We start from the raw sequence: 17,565 nt of genomic DNA, 5'->3' as shown, positions 1-17,565 counted from the left end.
TAAGAGGTGTGTGTGTGTGTGTGTGTGTGTGTGTGTGTGTGTGTGTGTGTGTGTGTGTGTGTGTGTGTGTGTGTGTGTGTGTGTGTGTGTGTGTGTGTGTGTGTGTGTGTGTGTGTGTGTGTGTGTGTGTGTGTGTGTGTGTGTGTGTGTAAACCTCACTCCCCTGGCCTCAAAGAGGCATATAGCGTCTGCGGTGTTTAGCATCCTTGTTAGCGCAGCCGCCTCCCACATCGGAGACCCCGGTTGGAATCGATTAGGACCGATTACATTTGGTGCCGTGACCCAGATGGGAGTGAGATTTAGGGGGGTGAGTGTAACAGACGTAGGCCAGTAAGAGCTGTGCGTGTAAACCTCACTCCCCTGGCTTCAAGAGGCACTAGCGGCTGTTGTTTTTAGCTTTTTTGTTAGCGCGCCCGCCTCCCACGGTGAAGACCCCGGTTCGAATCCCTCTCGGAGCGGGTCGAGTAGGACCGGTTACACGAATGTTACACAGTGCAATGGATTGATTTAGCAATTGAGACAGCCTTTAAAATGGCCGACTCCCTGATCAGTGCCCTGACTATTGAACTAGGGATCTGATTGAGATCCACCCATTGTCTGGCCTTGTTTGTGTTTGCGTTAGTGTTGTTGAAGGATTACAGACTCACCTTCTCATTTATGTTTTGTGCCAGAAGGATTTAAAAGTGTTTGCTTCTCTTGTAGTGTTATATCTCCTGGGCTATTAAAGATAAGTGACTGTATTGCTCAAGTATTTTCTTAAAAGGATTATAATCTTACCTCAAGTCTTGTTCCCGTCTCAGTTATCCTGCTCCTTGTGTTGTTAATATTGAAGAAATGTAGTACTCTGGTGTTTTGTGGACTTTTGTATTTGTAAGTATGTACCTGTTTATGTCCCTGTATGCTCTCACAAACTGTTCCACAGAGTATCTCTACATTCATGTTTACGTTTAAAAACTGTGTGCACTGCCTATGCATGAACCTGCATACTCAACTGCATTGTCATCCAGTCTTGCATTAAACTCCCACTCCTAGGATCATCTCTATTTCCTGTAGTGTTGTGTTACAATCTTACAATATATTAAACACAATGTAGGCTACAATGTGTTTTGTTTATGATTTGTTTACATTATCATGGGGAAAAACAAGCCTATAACCTTTTTTTTGTAAACTAAAACAATCTCAAAAGTTGCTAGTATTGATGTATTATATTGGTGTTTATGTATATTTTGCACATTGCTGAAAATGCTTAATCAACTTAATCAAACTTAATAAAAAAATGATTTATTTAATTTCGAATAACCTACATTTGGTGTTAATTACTGAATAAGATGACGAAAAATCATATGATATTTGTCATAATTTCATGGTCAACAATTAGATTTCTCTGACTTTCAGATATATGTCGCCATCTCGTGTTCAAAATGTGTATTGATCATAACAATAAATCTAGATCTACCTTTATAAAACTAAAAAATAGTAATGTAAAACTATTACTAAACAAAATGTAGGCCTAATAGGTTAACCAGCTAAAAGTATTTTAGATATTCACAATGTGATTTTTCTGTTGTTACAAGCAAAAATATAAAAACATAACAGTGAAATGATTAACATTTAATACTTGTGTTGAGTGGCTAAAACTTTTTCCTTTCATCATAAGATTTGTCAAGATTCTATTAATATTAAAAGCATGTATGTGAATGATGATGCATGCATAAGAATCTGTGGTCATGCTGCAATTACTCATATTCCACTGTTTCAGTATTATACCACCACACATATATATATTATATTTTTTAATTAAAAAACAGAAGTTGTTACAGTTAGTCATTCTCTGTGTTAGCTGAGTTCACTTTTGTTTATCACCGATTTATAATCAGCAAAAAAGAGAGGGAGAGGAGAAGGTAGGTCCTCATCTCCATGGTAACTGAGAGACCTCAGCTCTCTTATTTTGCGGTGTACCAAGTCCTCAACACAAATTGAAAGAGAGCAGAAAGGAAAGCTTCAAAATATTTACCATAATTTCTGTTGATGTAAATATCAAAGCCAAGTGCATATTGGAACTCTTACTTTCTTCTATTACATATTTGTCAGAGGATTTAAACTATACTGTTTACAAGGATGTGCATGCGTAGAGTTAGCTCATTGCATTGATGTCAACATTTGCAATCAGGAAGCAGTACTTCTGGTATATGTGCAAAATGCAAGTCTGCACTCCTGCTTGTGCAGCCAGAAGCCAATGCAATCTGCTGATTGGTCAAGAGCTGCCCTGACCATGAAAACTGAAATCATTCATTTCATGCCATGGTATCAAGATAAAATATCTAATAGATACTGAAATGACAATATTCCAATTTTAGTAACAATTCATTAGCTATTTATTCATTAGTTTCTTGTAGTTATCTATATTTCTAGTCAGATACGAGTAACGATTTTTGGTTTAAATTTAACTATAAAGCTAGCTTTCTAACTATTCATTACATGTGACAGGTAAAAAAAAAGCAAATGGTAAGATAAGAAGTATTAACAACGGACATGGATACTACCTTAGGTACAAGTGTAACGGAGGCCAAAGACTGCAGTCTTTGTTAGCGTACCCGCCTCCAGTGTAGGACTGGTGACCCAGGTGGGATTGAGATTTAGAGTTTAGGGGGGTGAGTGTAACAGAGGCCAGAAGGAGCTGTGTGAGTAAACGTCACTCCCCTCTGGCCTCAAGAGGTGCACTAGCGACTGACGCTAGAGACTGCGGTCTTTGTTAGCGCACCCACCTCCAGTGCAGACGCCAGTTCGAGTCCCATTCAGAGTGTGGTGGGTAGGACTGGAAGGGTGACATGGTGTCATGACCCGGATGGGATTGAGGTTTAAGGGGGTGAGTGTAACGGAGGCCAGCTAGTAGAAGCTGTGCGAGTAAACGTCACTCCCCTGGCCTCAAGAGCTGCACTAGCGACTGACGCTAGAGATTGTGGTCTTTACCGCCCTTGTTAGCGCACCCACCTCCAGTGCAGACGCTAGTTCAGGTCCCGCTCAGAGTGTGGCTGGTAAGACTGGAAGGGTGACATGGTGCCATGACCCGGGTGGGACTGAGGTTTAGGGGGGTGAGTGTAACGGAGGCCAGCTAGTAGAAGCTGTGCGAGTAAACGTCACTCCCCTGGCCTCAAGAGCTGCACTAGCAACTGACGTTAGAGACTGTGGTCTTTAGCGTCCTTGTTAGCGCACCCACCTCCCATGCCAGAGACGCCAGATTGAGCGGACGAGTAGGACAGGGTTACATTGGTGCCGTGACTCGGATGGGTCTATTGGAACAATTGCCTGCATAGGTAACAGCATAAACGATTTTTGTATACATAAGCTGCATCTGAAATTGTGTACTTCCCTACTATATAGTAGGTGAAAAACAGTATGTGACAAATGAAGTTTACCAATTCACTTACTTGCTAAAAGTACCCGGGTGACCTACTTCTTCTGGTGAGATTCTGAGTGCACATACAATGGACACTTTACAATCCCACGAGGTCACGGACCGTGAGGATTTGTGAATGGCAGTGAAGTGACATAATTGGATGATGAAATGATGCATGATGAATGTAGTACGTCCGGATTACATTCATATTACACAAACTCATATTATAGAACATACTTTTTTAGCAGTCGTGAAGTAACTACTTACTTATTCAAAATAAGTATCTAACTTAGGCTACTCAAGAGAGTATGCAATTTTGGACACAGCCTCTAGTTGAATGCTAGATAGGCTGTAATTTAATTTGAGAATTCAGCAGTGTTACCAGTAACAATGGAATACTGTGTGGTGTACCAAAGGAGTGCATTGTATGACTAATTGAAAAGATACTATCAGATCACTTACTATAAAAATAGAATAACTAGCCTGGTAAAAACAAAACTGATAAGAGTTATAGTTTTAAATAATGTAAAAGGTCTTGCCAAAAGCTTGCGGACTTGGTCAAAAGCTGCCCTAATGCCATGAAAACTATAATAAGCTATCAAGGTAAAATGTCTTTCGGGGGTTTTAGTGTTGTTGTTTTTTTTCAACCGCACGTTTTTGAAACACACCTCCTCTGACTCCGAGCATGCAATCACATGGGAGATGTGACCGCACCATTCAATCTCTATCATCTCTCACTCCACTTTCGCTTAGAAGCATGACATCACTTCAACTAAAAGTGTTCCTTGAGAATCTGTCTATTTTAATGGAGTATCTGCACTAGTACAACAGAAAACCCCACGCTGTCGTTTGGCAGATGTTAAACGACGATGTGTAAACAGTGGGCACTTTGTGTGTTCTCGCGTGAGATCTGAGACAAGGTTTATTTTCACCTGATCGTGCTTCAAGGGCTTCTTAAAGATGAAGAGGAGAGACAAGCTGAAAATTCCCTCCCTCACTTTAGAGTAAGCTCAAATATTCTTTTCGTTATTCAAATGTTGGTGATGAATTATTTACTCGCGATGGGGGAAACCCCTCTCGGAACTGTTGTGAGAGACGAGCCGACAGCCACAACAGCGAAATTTTACAAAATAATCAAACGTTTATTAATTTCTCTTCGATTTCGGTGTGTTCTTTATGTTTGATATTGATGTAAATTAAACAGTCAAATAAAAGTAGCGAAGTATCTGTGGCGCGCGATATGTCATTTAGTGTTTGCTGTACGGAAGAAAATACTGCGCTGTAGGATATGGGACACACTACGATTCAATATTAAGCGGCAAATGTGTTTACATTAAAGGTTAAAATACTCCATTATGGATTAAATGTTTGTTGTTTTTAGCGAGAAACAATTCCTTTTGTTTCATGCGCAGTATCCAACCACACAGAAAGGATTGTGTTTTTAGACCTAAAAGTCTGTAAGTTAAATATTCTGTATGATTTAGAACAACCTATGTTTATTTGTTCATGGCTTCTTCAGCTTTATGTTTGTACACTGTTGGAATTAAAAATTATTCAGTAAAACTGTTATCTGGTTAATTAACTGTAATATCTTTACAAAAGAAAAGTTATAAAACATTTAATTGCACAAATTACATGTAACTTTACAGTAATTAAAAAAAAATATATATATGTTCATCGACATATTTATAAATTACTGTATTAAATGAAAATGTATATACTTATATATATACACACACACACATATATATACTGTATATATATATATATATATATATAATGTATATATATATATATACACAGAATACTTTTACAGTAAAAAGAAATTAAGAAAAAATACAAGTCGCCTTACAATTTACAGTGTAAACCCAACACGATCTCATGAAAGTGCGTATCTTTACGACAAATTTTATTTCTCGTGCCATTTATTCGCCAAAAATGGTGTTTGCATGCATATGCTATGCACTGTAAACCCCTTGGTTAGGATTAGGGGTGTGTAGTGCGTGTGTATTACACGCCATAAAGTGCATGCACGCGAAAACTGCGTATCATATGCACTGCGTATCATATTGGTGAATAAATTGCACGAGAAATCAAATTAGTGGTATAGAAACACACTTTCATGAGATCGGGCTGGAAAAACAGTAAAAAATGTGATGCAAAATGCTTCCATATAATTTTAGTTTTTTTTAAAATCTTATATTTCTTAGCATTTAATTTTTTTGGGTGGTTACATTGTATGTTGTTTAGTTAATGTTTATTGCATTATCCTATTATGTTTGTTTGTATGGCACTGTGCACTCTCTATACAAGTATTTGGCGGACTATGGATAGGCCCACTTGTTGTTACCGTATTTGAATTAGTCATTTTTAGAAACCACGGTTTTTACAGTACAATTGAACAATATTGTACATTGCCATTGCCTACTAGTCAGATTATATGGAATCGTCTTCACTACAGTGACTTTTTATTGGAATCATTCCACATCACGTTTAATAGAGGGTTGCAGATGTGCTTTCTATATTGAACTCTATAATCACACGTTCAGGATCCTACTATGATTGAGCTTTTTAGTTCTGACACTCTCCTTATCGCATCCGTATCGTTCTCGCAATGTTTTTCTGCTTTTCTGACACTTGCTTCTGCCTGCCTTCAACATGATCACTGCAGCTTTCCAACCCTGTCCTCCCACTCTGGGCTTGGAGTGAATATAGCCGACCCCACAACCCACTGCATTTTCAATCCCAGTGTGTAGGAGCCCACATCCGAAGCCTTCCTTCAGCAAAAGCATATCCAAATATGATTGAGGATTACTGCTGATTTGTAGGGATTTTCTGCTTTGGGTTCCAAAAGCACTGCATCGGATCTGTGAGAAGATACAAAGCTGTTTGAATTGTGTGTTTTATCGAACACTGCGTATTCTGAAGGCAAATGAAACAGAGAATGGTTGAAAGCGGCATAACATCAGATTGTTGAGCGCAGGGGGGTAGTATTCACAGTTGGGTCGTCTCCAGTTTTCTCTCTTCACCATGACAACATCTTCACACTTCCACAGCGCTTGTTGCTATCTGTTGCGGTGAGAATATACAAACTGCCAGATGGTGGCAGCCCTATTTGTACAGTCACACATATTTAACGTTCCAGTTAGCTTTTAGGTCACCTTTGTTATACAAATTTGTTATACAAACCAAAGTTCATCAAAGTTTGACCGGAGCACTTAAGGGAATATTTTAGAACGGCCAGTACTAAAACAGCAAATTACCCTCATCAAGGTCAGACTAATCAATACCTGTCTAAACTGGCTTCTGCTAACAACATGCCTCATGTCTGTTTTGATTTGCTCCATTCAGTCTGACATGTAAATACCTGTCGGGTTAGCCTGAATGTGTTTTAGGCTACTCAGCTGATGACAACATTGAATGGCATGGAGGAAGCATGAGAAATTGTGCTTCCAGCAGTTAATGGCCTTATCTTGATGCCACTAATGCATTTTGTGGAACTGAAATTCATGGTGGCAGTAAACAGTAAATTACTTTGAAGGTCACACATTAAAGTAATTTACTGAACTTTATCACTGGAAAACACCTGTCGCCTGCAGGACCAGACTGAAAACTGTTGGCAAAAACAGTGGAAATTTGAGATGATATGCTTGTATATAGCTAGAACCCTACTAATAATCCAATCCATATGCTGTTAGATCTCTGATTCATGATCTCTGAATCATGTGGCATGTATGTTCATCATACATGATGCATTCCATCTCATTGCCTGACATTTTCCATCAGGATAACTGCTGCTTCTGGAAATAATTAATTATTTAAAGATGCTGTTAGTGATGTTTGACATCCTAACCTTTGTCAGACTTCTGGTACGAGTATGGGTTCAACGATGTTTACACGAAATGATAATAACTTTTTGCTTTGCGTTTTTCGTGTACAGGCGACAATGTTTTCAATACGATCACGTTCAGACAAATCCGCAAAAACAACAAAAAACACTGTATTCTGCTGCCAGGCCAGTAGTGGGCGATGTCACTTTTTAATACACATGCGCATGACATCACCATTGTCAGAAATCCACGCTTTTGTAGTTTACACGGAGACGGTAATGATGGGTCATTCATGAACGATACGTTCATTGCGTCTGTCACGTGACAAATGAACGAAAGACTCGGAAGGTAAAGTAATTATTTATGTTCCCTGTAAATTATGTTTGACTGCATTATAATGATTTCTTAATTCAGTATAACATTTTAAAGTATAGCATTTAAAGCCACTTAAATGAACGAAATGACTCGAAAAAAGATTCGTTCATTTCGATGAACGAGATCAAACAAGAGAGTCAATAAAATTATCCGAACTTCCCATCACTAGGAGACGATAATGGTATCCTTTTCAAAAACTTTGAAACCCTTTTTCAAAAGTTTGCATATTCAGCCCCCAAAACGCCGTTGACATATAAATGAATGGCCAAAACGGATAAAAAGTTTTACAATTTTAGGGTACGTTTACACGACAATAATATACAAAAAACGGAAAAGTTTTTCTTTTGCGTACAGAATGACAGCATTATCAAAATGAAGTCGTTCACATGTATCCGCAAAAACAACGAAAACTGCTGTATTATGCATGCTAGACCAGTAGTTGTACACGTACTACGCATGCGCATGACGTCACCACTTTCACAAATGAGCGTTTTTGTTGTTTAGACAGAGATGATAATGGTAGTGTTTTCAAAAACGTGCACTTTCGTGTAAATGAACGGCCAAAACGCATCATTTTTTTTCCTGTTTTTAGTTGTAAACCTGTTCTGTAAATGGCCCCTTAGTTGAAAACAGTGTCGTTTAAATGACCCCTAAAATAGACCGTTTTCATCAATTCATCCACACGCCCTCTGTCCAAAACCAGACCCTCAAAGACATATCAGCACACAGAAGAACTTCCGGTTGCTGATTGGCTAAAAAAGTCCAGGCCACGCTCCGATTTTTCTTTTACTGTTTACAAAACCTGTCACAAAGACAAATGTGATTTCTCAGGACACCTATTTGAGTGATACACTACCTTTCAAAAGTTTGGGATTAATACGAATTAATACTTTTATTCAGCAAGGACATATTAAATTGATCAAAAGTGAGAGTAAAGATATTTAAGGCTGCAAAAGATTTCTAATATAAATAAATAATGTTCTTTTATCAAAAAACAGCTTCTTAAAAAATGTTAAGCAGCAAAGCTGATTTCAATATTGATAATAATAAGACATGTTTAGGAGCACCAAATCAGCATATTTCTGAAGGATCATGTGACACTGAAGACTGGAGTAATGATGCTGAATATTCAGCTTTTCGCAACGATTAATCGCGATTAATTGCATCCAACATAAAAGTTTGTGTTTACATAATATATGTGTGTGTACTGTATAATTATTTTGTATATATAAATACACACACATGCAAAATAATTTTTATTTATTTATACATCAAATGTTTATATTTATATATAATATAAACTGTATATAAATATCTATACAATATATACATGCAAATATTTCTTAAATATATGCAAGCATGTGTGTGTATTTATATATACAAAACAATTATGCACAGTACACACACATATGTAAACACAAACTTTTATTTTGGATGCGATTAATCACGATTAATCGTTTCACAGCCCTAATTACAATAGATTTACAATTTTGTTTTTACTGTATTTTTGATCAAATGCCTTGTTGAGCATAATACTTTTTTTTTTTTGAAAACTTCTTAAAATGTTAAAAGAATCGCTAACAGCAGCTTTAACGTGGCCTTTTCAAAGTCCGTGTTCATCTCATTCATTCATTTGTGCATTTAATTTTTCTTTCATGTGTAATGTTTTGCAGCTCCATGATTCCACTTAATTAATCCCTTAAGCACTTTCATTTGCAGTGCTGCCCAAAGCATGAAGAAACACCAACAGAAATACAGTCTACATGCACTTAGTCAGAGCGCTAATGCATGTAAACGTGTCTTGCTTTTCAGTTTGTCACCCAGCCAGAGCCCCATCATCCTGAGTCCATGCAGTCCAGGCAGCCCCTGCAGTCCTTTACAATCCCTTCATCCCTGGAGGTAAGACAGCCGATTCACAAGCCAAAAACATTACATAAACCTGCGGAGAGGCAGAACTGTCTCCTGCAGAGAGGCAGAACTGTCTCCAGTTAGTCAGCATGACAAACACATCTTATTGATTTTTTTTATACTCATATCTATATGTAAAGCTCATGTCATATGTGTATGATTCATATGGACACCAAAAGCCCCAAACATGTTGTGCCCATGCACATTGCACCCGCATGACTAGCTGATATGTATCTCCTTTTTAAAATCCCATTCAGTAAGACAATATTATGTTGTATGAGTATTATTTAATTTGAAATCATATGTAAAAACCAAAGAAATAATAATAATAGTATGACATCATATATGGAACATGCTTGACGTTTATACAGGTGTGTACATCATTTTTCATCATATAAAACTCATCAACCACTTTTGTAATTTAAACATTTTAACTTTTACTTAAAATAGATGATTTATCATTTTGAGATGTTTATACAAAACTATAGCTTGTCAAAATAATAATTAAAAGTTTTGTTATAATAGTCTATATATTTTTATTTATATTCATATTTTTTAAAATCATATACACATTATATAGCCTATTTGATGGTCTATTTTGCTCTCACGTGAAGATTTGACGTCAGTGGAAAAAATGCTTAAGTTAGGTATCTTAACATGCAAAAATTATATATTTACAAGACTTCTATGACAAAATAAAAATAATGATAAACAAAAAGCTTTTATTTAAAGCTGTTAAATGTGTGTTAGATAATCAGATTCCAAAAATGAAGTAGATTATATTACATTTTAAAACCTTCGTAGACTACAGTTACTTTTTTATTGATTACAATACATGATTATATTATTCACACAATGGCAGTAAATCAATCATTTATTGATTCTCCCTAATTCTTCTTTTTCATGTTTTCAATTTTCCTTTCTAAAAAAAAAAGCACATCGCTTATACATTCAGAAAGTCTTCTAGTTTTGTGAAATTGCAAACCGAGTGTTTTCTCAACACTGCATATTGAATCAACTCCTGTCAAATACATAAATTATTATTTTGAATTATCACCAAGTACTTAATTTGTCTTTGGAAGGCTTTTGTCTTTCAAACACATTTTTATTAGTTTAGAAAAAAAAATATTATTAGTTTATTTTATTTTATTAAGCCTATGTATTTTAAATGATTTATTTAATTATTAGCTTTTCATTAAACTCACAACAACCTCCTGAAGTTTCCCTCACGAACCCTCAGATTATACTACCTTATGTGTAATGTAATGACTTATATCATTTGACGCTCTATTATTTTGACCAGCTCTCACGTGAGGATTTAACGTCACTGGTGAAACGTTTACGTTAGGTCATACCATCTTTCAGATTCGCTATTGCTTCTATCTTATTCATTAAACGTCAATAAAATATATATTTAGAAGATGGAAACTAATTTATTATAATTTTTTCGACAAATAACAAAACGGTTAGTCGGTCAAAACAGAGACGTTTTAGCCAGAGCCTCGGCTTAGACTCCTCTCCCCCTCTTCGCAGCGAGATGGTACATCCCAAGCGTATCACCCGGCAATCAATCAACACTTGAAACAACCTCAACAACACAGCATCTTACTCTCAAACATGGGCTCGCTCGCTCGCTCCTGTTATCCGATGCAAGTCGCATTTTGGAAAGTAATTAATTAACTTGCTGCTAGCTCTAGACGATATCGGAAGGTGCTTTCAACAGAATGTGAACGTCTAAACTTTTACGAAGTTGCACGGCGAGTCCAGGCAGGCAAACAGCAGCGTGCCACACAAAGAACAGAGATGAACCGCTGCGAGTCAGACGCAGTCTCCCGCACGACATGATACAGTCAAGAGTTGGACTCTTCTTTCGGGTTCTGTTGCTCGGTGTTGCTTGGACGGTGGTTGACACTCTGATCGTGTGCGATTATGTCTGATCCAAGTTCCTGGAGCGCGTTGCCTGGCTGCAGCAAAGCTCATTTTGTTACGGGCGCGATGCTCAGGCGATCCAAAAGGTAACATGCAACATTATACGAGATGACACATTGGGAAGCTTTGAACTTGCACAACTTTTGGGCGTTTCTTGATCGATGTATAAGTTAACGTTAATCATGAATGTTGTTGTTGGGTCTCAAAACAGTGTGCGTCGTAGTAGCGTGTCTAATCAAGTATGACGCACTATAATAGAGCAAGGATTATGAAATCTGTTGGCTGGGTTTTATCTAAACCTTTATTTCGAGCCATCGATGGTGGCATATGTGTATGCATTGATAGACATCTGTACGTTAGCTGCAGACTAGCTCGAGATGAAGGTGCAATGCATGACTTTGCAAGAGCTGTTGGGAGAGAAAGTGACACATCACATGCACAACTTGAGTCCTTAGGGTAATGCAAATGACAGCTGTGTTGAAGGACACCACCTCTGATTTCCAGAGTGTGCAGATGTTTCAGAATTACTCATAGATTTAATCTTAAACACAAAAAAAGCAACATTATTGTAACACTATTGAGGGCGTGCTGATCATTTAAAGGGTTCAAAAATGAAAATTCTGTCAGTAATTACTCACCCTCATGTTGTTCCAACCCCGTAAGACTTTCGTTCATCTTCCGAACACAAATTAAGATAATTTTTATGAAATCTGAGAGCTGGATCACTCACTTCATAGGCTGCTAGGTAATCAATATGCCATCCCAGAAAAGTTAGTAAAGACATTGTTAAAATAGTCCAAGTGGCTCAACCTTAAGTTCACGTAGTGTAACAGCGCAGTGCTTCTGGGTTGTACGTCAGAACGTAGGCTCACTATTGGCCGACGCTGGTTATGTGTGTGATGCTGGCCAATAGTGAGCCTGTGTTCTGACGTACCACCCAGAAGCGCTGCGGTGTCACACTACGTGAACTTGAGTCAGAGGCCTACACAGAAGAAAATGGATAGTGGAATAAAGTCGTTATTTTTGTTTTTGCGCACAAAAATGTATTCTCGTCGCTTGATAAACTTAAGGTTGAGCCGCTGTAGTCACTTGGACTATTTTAACGATGTCTTTACTAACTTTTCTGGGATGGCATATCGATTACCTAGCAGCCTATGAAGCAGTGAGCCAGCTCTCAGATTTCATCAAAAATATCTTAATTTGTGTTCTGAAGATAAATGAAAACCTTACGGGGTTGGAACAACATGAGGGTGAGTAATTACTGACAGAATTTTCAATACTGGGTGAACTAACCCTTTAAATCCTTTGTCACTTTCTTTCACTAACTTTGCCGTTGGCAATCAAAGCTGGGTTGGATTATGATGAAAGGTTTTTAATAATCCCTCTCTCCTCTTGTTTGTATGTTGCAGCTGTCGCAGCAGTAATAGAAAGAGCCTTGGTGTTGGAACGCCATCGCCCACCCGCCCTCTGTCTCCTCTGTCCGCCCACACAGGTAATACTGGCGGACACATGACACTCGCTCTAGGAAAGCTGACATTGAGCTGGCCTGTCACCATTGAGTGGTTCATGTGGCTGGAGTAACACAAGCCTGTACACTCCTTCACTCTCATGTCTCTTACTATCCCGGCTGAAGGGTTTACTTTTAATTAAACGGATAGTTCACCCAAAATATTTAATTAAAATGTGAAAAATCAGATCCTTTGTTGTCATTTTGTTCTGCAGAACCCAACGTATATTTTTTAAGAGCCTACATGCAGCTCTGTTCTACACAGCAGCAGTTTGTTAGTTACCTCGTCTATCAACTCCAAAAAAGAACTCTTATGAATTTGCACTGTATTTCAAGTCTTCTGAAGCCGCATGATAGCTTTGTATAAGGAAAAGACCAAAATTTTAACAGTTTTCCACTAATTATCTTCCCCCACAATGACCAGATCATTGAGAACTGGATCAGTAACAGAATCTCAAATCAACTAAATGATTGTTTCACGAACCAACTTAATGCTTGGTTCCTGATTCAACTGAACGATTTGCTGAACGATCTGCTCACGAATCAGCTGATTAGCATTTAACTTTGTCAAAGTAAGTTAAGTATAGCTAACCAACTATTTTTTAATGTTACATCTTTGTGTAATTTTTGCCAAACAGGATTGCTCAAACAAAGGCTGTTTTTTCAGTCTGGTTTCCCTAACACAGACAAACATGCAGTCCCGTCCAAACACATTTGTCGTTGGTGGAGTCAATTTTGCCATATCTGGCTGTTCAAACAAAGAGTTTTGATTGCACCACTGTGTCTAAACTTTTTTGGGGGGGTTGGGGAGGACTTATAGTTGTCTCTGCGTATTAAGCTGGAGCAAATATTTCAAAATGTTGAAAAAATTACACGCATCAACTTTAAACTCCATACAGTGAACCAGACACACATTATGTTACAAAAGAAGATAAATGTCCTAAAGTGTGTGATTTGTTGAAGTCATCTGACGTCTATTAAATCCTGTAGCTTACGTAACACTGTGTGCTCTGTTGAAATTTCCTCTTGTTCCCCTTCCAGCTGCCAGCAGCCCTCTGGACAGCCCACGAAATGTGTCCACTGCTGTTTGCTCTCTCAACTTCCCTTTCGCCCGCAGGTAGACAAGCGCTCTTTATCTTTTTTCTTTCTTGTTCTTCAAGTAGATGACGGGATCAATATTCTTGATATTCTTCAGCATTTACCGCTTTGTCAACTAGTGTCAGGTTCAAATTATATAGAGTTGACTCATTTATTCTCATATGGATCTTTCTATATTGTAGACCTCACTAAGTCTGTTGCCTATTTTCTCTCTCTTCATCCCTCTTTATTTCTTCCTAGCCACCTGGCTCGAGCTGACAGGTAGCCAATCTCTTTTTCACACTATAACCTGGCCAAACCTTAATCACCTAATGTATTTCTGTGACTGTGTACTCTTTAGACACTACCTGTTATTTTTTTTAATTGCTGCTTTGCATCATCATGTCTTTCCTTATGCTAGGCTTATACTACACTGTTCCATTTATGGACATTTAAAAAAGGATGCACTTGGGAAAGTTGTGAAAATTCTATCAAATATTTATTTGAAATGTATTTAATTTTGAGGTACACCTGTTCAACTGCTTGTTAACACAAGTATCTAATCAGCAAATCACATGACAGCAACTCAATGCATTTAGACATGTTCAATCTGAGCATCAGAATGGGGAAGATTTCAGTGACTTTGAATGTGGCATGGTTGTTGGTGCCAGACGGGCTGGTCTGAGTATTTCAGAAACTGCTGATCTATTGGGATTTTCACACACAACCATCTCTAGGGTTTACAGAGAATGGTTCGAACAAGAATAAATATCCAGTAAGTTGGTGAAAATGCCTTGTTGATGCCAGAGTTCAGAGAAGAATGATCAGACTGGTTTGAGCTGATAGAAAGTCAACAGTAACTCAAATAACCACTTGTTACATCTGAGGTCTGCCGAAGAGCATCTCTCTTGAAGGCATAACGTGTCATACTTTGACGCAAATGACTTACAGCAGCAGAAGACACAACGGTGACACTCCTGTCAGCTAAGAACAGGACACTGAGGCTACAATCGCACTGGCTCACCAAAGTTGGACAATAGAAGATAGGAAAAACATTACCTGCTCTGATCAGTCTAGATTTCTGCTGCATCTCCAATGGCAGGGTCAGAATTTGGCATAAACATGAAAGTATGGATCCATCCTGCCTTGTATCAATGGTTCAGGCTCCTGGTGGTGGTGTAATGGTGTGGGGGATATTCTCTTGGCACACTTTGTACCAATTGAACAGTGTTTTAATGTCAAATCATCACAAACTGGTTTCTTGAACATGATGAATTTACTATACTCAAATGGCTTACACAGTCACCAGATCTCAATCCAATAGAGCACCTTTGGGATGTGGTGGAACGGGAGATTCACATCATGGATGTAGAGCCGACAAATCTGCAGCAACTGCGTGATGCTATCATGTCAATATGGACCAAAATCTCTGAGGAATGTTTCCAGCATCTTGCTGAATCTGTGTCACGAATAATTAAGGCAGTTCTGAAGGAATAAGGGGGTCCAACTCGGTACTTGCGAGGTGTACATAATAAAGTGGCCGGTGTGTGTGTGTATATATGTGTGTTAATATATAAAGAGAGAGAGAGAATCACTTGTTGTGGTCTAAGCGCCCACATACAGTTTTGAGTGATAGCATATCATTCTGTCTCCTGAAATTCTCTTTTTCTCTCCACAGAGTGGAAGGGAGACGGTGGTCTCTGGCTTCACTTCCGTCCTCAGGTTACGGGACCAACCCTCCCAGCTCAACTGTCTCAGTATGTGGCTTTCATTTATCTACAATTCAAATCTTACAATTATGTGCTTAATGAACATAAATAGCATTTTGTTTGAAACAACGTGAGTGCGTATATAGTGACAATTTTCATTTTCAGCTGAACTTTCCATTAAAACCCTTTAATAGTGAAAGAGCAAATGAGAAGGAATTGTTCCTGTATGAATCAGCTCTTTGAAACTTCCTCATGTTTCTGCATACCTAGACAATTACTGATAGGTTTAAGAATGGTTTTCAGTAAATTTGGGACTATTATTTATATATATTAATTGTGGCCATGTATTTGACGATGCATTTGTTGTTTTGCAGTCATCTTCCTCATCTCAAGAACGACTGCACCAGCTTCCATACCAACCCACACAGGACGAGCTTCATTTCCTGTTCAAACACTTCCGAAGTTCGGAGAGCATAACTGATGATGATGGGCGGCCCTCCCCATTTATACGACCCCGGTCACGTAGCCTTAGGTAAACAAAAGCACACATGCACAGACTCATTTCAGCATAGGATGCCAATATATGCAATTCTTGTTAAAATAGCTGTTTTAAAAGAGCCTGTCTCTGGAAGATGCAGCGCTTATTCCCATTGATTTGCGCGCTCTCTAGAGTGATTGCGTCCGGTGTCTGTGTGCTGCCACGCTAGAGATAATGCATCGTATATGCGTTCACTCTAGTGATGTTTTCCTGATCAATCGGTGTCACTTCAGAGTAATAGTCGACATTCCTGGAACTAGTAATATGTGTTATATGTAGATAGTGTAATGTTGTAATGCCTAATATTTTAAACAACCCCATAAATGCATTAAACATCTTGTCTTTGGGGATTTAAAACTGGTTGGAGCCGGGGTGTGAAACTCAGTTACTGGAGGGCCACAGCCCTGCAGAGTTTAGCTTCAACCCTAATTAAACACACCTGATCCAGTTAATCTAGTCCTTCAGGCTTATTTGAAAACTTCAGGGCCATTTCTCAATATGCGTTCTTGTCTGTTCTTGTGGACTTGTGAAATGTCATCTGTCGCTGCCCAAGTACTGTTCCAAAGATCACATCTAGCCAAGTACAGTTCAAATCCCTTGATGTGTTCTTGCTCCGCCCCTTTTATCAAGGATGCATTGAGAGGTGATTTGTGTGGACTTGAGTCAGCCAGGTATCCCAGAATGCATCTCGCACCAACCAGCAAGCATCAAAAGTGTCAATATTTTGAAAAATGTCGGTAACCAAACGGTTGATGGACCCCAATGACTTCCATAGTAGGAAAAAAAAAATACTATTCATTTTTGGGTGAACTATCCCTTTAAGAGTTTTTCAGGCGAGAATGTAGTTGTTTAAGCTCAAATTTGTGGTTTGATAAAGAGAGAGAGCATCTATTTGGAAATTTCATCTGAAGTTTTCGGAGTTGTGAGATCCAGGCGATCACCGGGCGCTCAGCGCTCATTAACCCCGTCTGGAACAGCCTTACCTCGGCTTGTCCATCTGACGTTTGCCGCTGGCTCTGATGTCACTGTAGTGGTTAAACATGAGATATAATTCGTCTTGTGTATATCTAACGGGAGATTTAATATGTTTAATATTTTTAAAATGTAAACGAAAAGAGGCAGGGTTGTTTTATATTTCGTTTTGTTCTAAATATACATTCAGAGAAGATAATCAATGTACGTGTTGCCTGAACCACATTTGTGTGGCTATTAATGTTTAAAAAAAAAATTTAAGAAAAGAGGCAGAGTGGTGTTTTATAACATATTTCATTTTATTGTTGACTAAAATATACATT

General features: G+C 38.2%; 1 protein-coding gene and 1 long non-coding RNA gene across 5 annotated transcripts in view; one reads left to right on the top strand and one right to left on the bottom strand.

Moving 5' to 3' along the window:
• The first annotated feature begins 3,673 nt into the window (after window positions 1-3,673).
• Window positions 3,674-17,565, top strand: part of mast3b (microtubule associated serine/threonine kinase 3b) — a 35,674-nt gene continuing 21,782 nt past the window's right edge. The window contains exons 1-7 of one of the 4 annotated variants that reach the window (XM_082156723.1): window positions 3,674-4,401; window positions 9,415-9,501; window positions 12,849-12,931; window positions 13,988-14,063; window positions 14,285-14,305; window positions 15,702-15,780; window positions 16,107-16,264. In XM_082156723.1, the coding sequence (XP_082012849.1) occupies window positions 4,358-4,401; window positions 9,415-9,501; window positions 12,849-12,931; window positions 13,988-14,063; window positions 14,285-14,305; window positions 15,702-15,780; window positions 16,107-16,264 (548 nt within the window). In that variant the 5' untranslated portion in view covers window positions 3,674-4,357. Of the gene's footprint in view, window positions 4,402-9,414; window positions 9,502-10,341; window positions 11,526-12,848; window positions 12,932-13,987; window positions 14,064-14,284; window positions 14,306-15,701; window positions 15,781-16,106; window positions 16,265-17,565 lie in introns of those variants that run through there. The other 3 variants (XM_082156724.1, XM_082156725.1, XM_082156726.1) reach the window with 3 other exon arrangements.
• On the bottom strand, window positions 5,595-9,408 carry LOC309488578. The gene is made up of 2 exons (XR_014202201.1): window positions 8,924-9,408; window positions 5,595-8,491 (listed from the first exon to the last, which is right to left on the bottom strand). It is a non-coding gene; the product is annotated as an uncharacterized lncRNA (long non-coding RNA).

This window comes from Leuciscus leuciscus, assembly GCF_965113295.1.
Source record: "Leuciscus leuciscus genome assembly, chromosome: 23".
Taxonomy (NCBI): Eukaryota; Metazoa; Chordata; class Actinopteri; order Cypriniformes; family Leuciscidae; genus Leuciscus; species Leuciscus leuciscus.
Note: the sequence above shows the minus strand (reverse complement) of the source record. Positions and strands in the feature narration are given on the sequence as shown.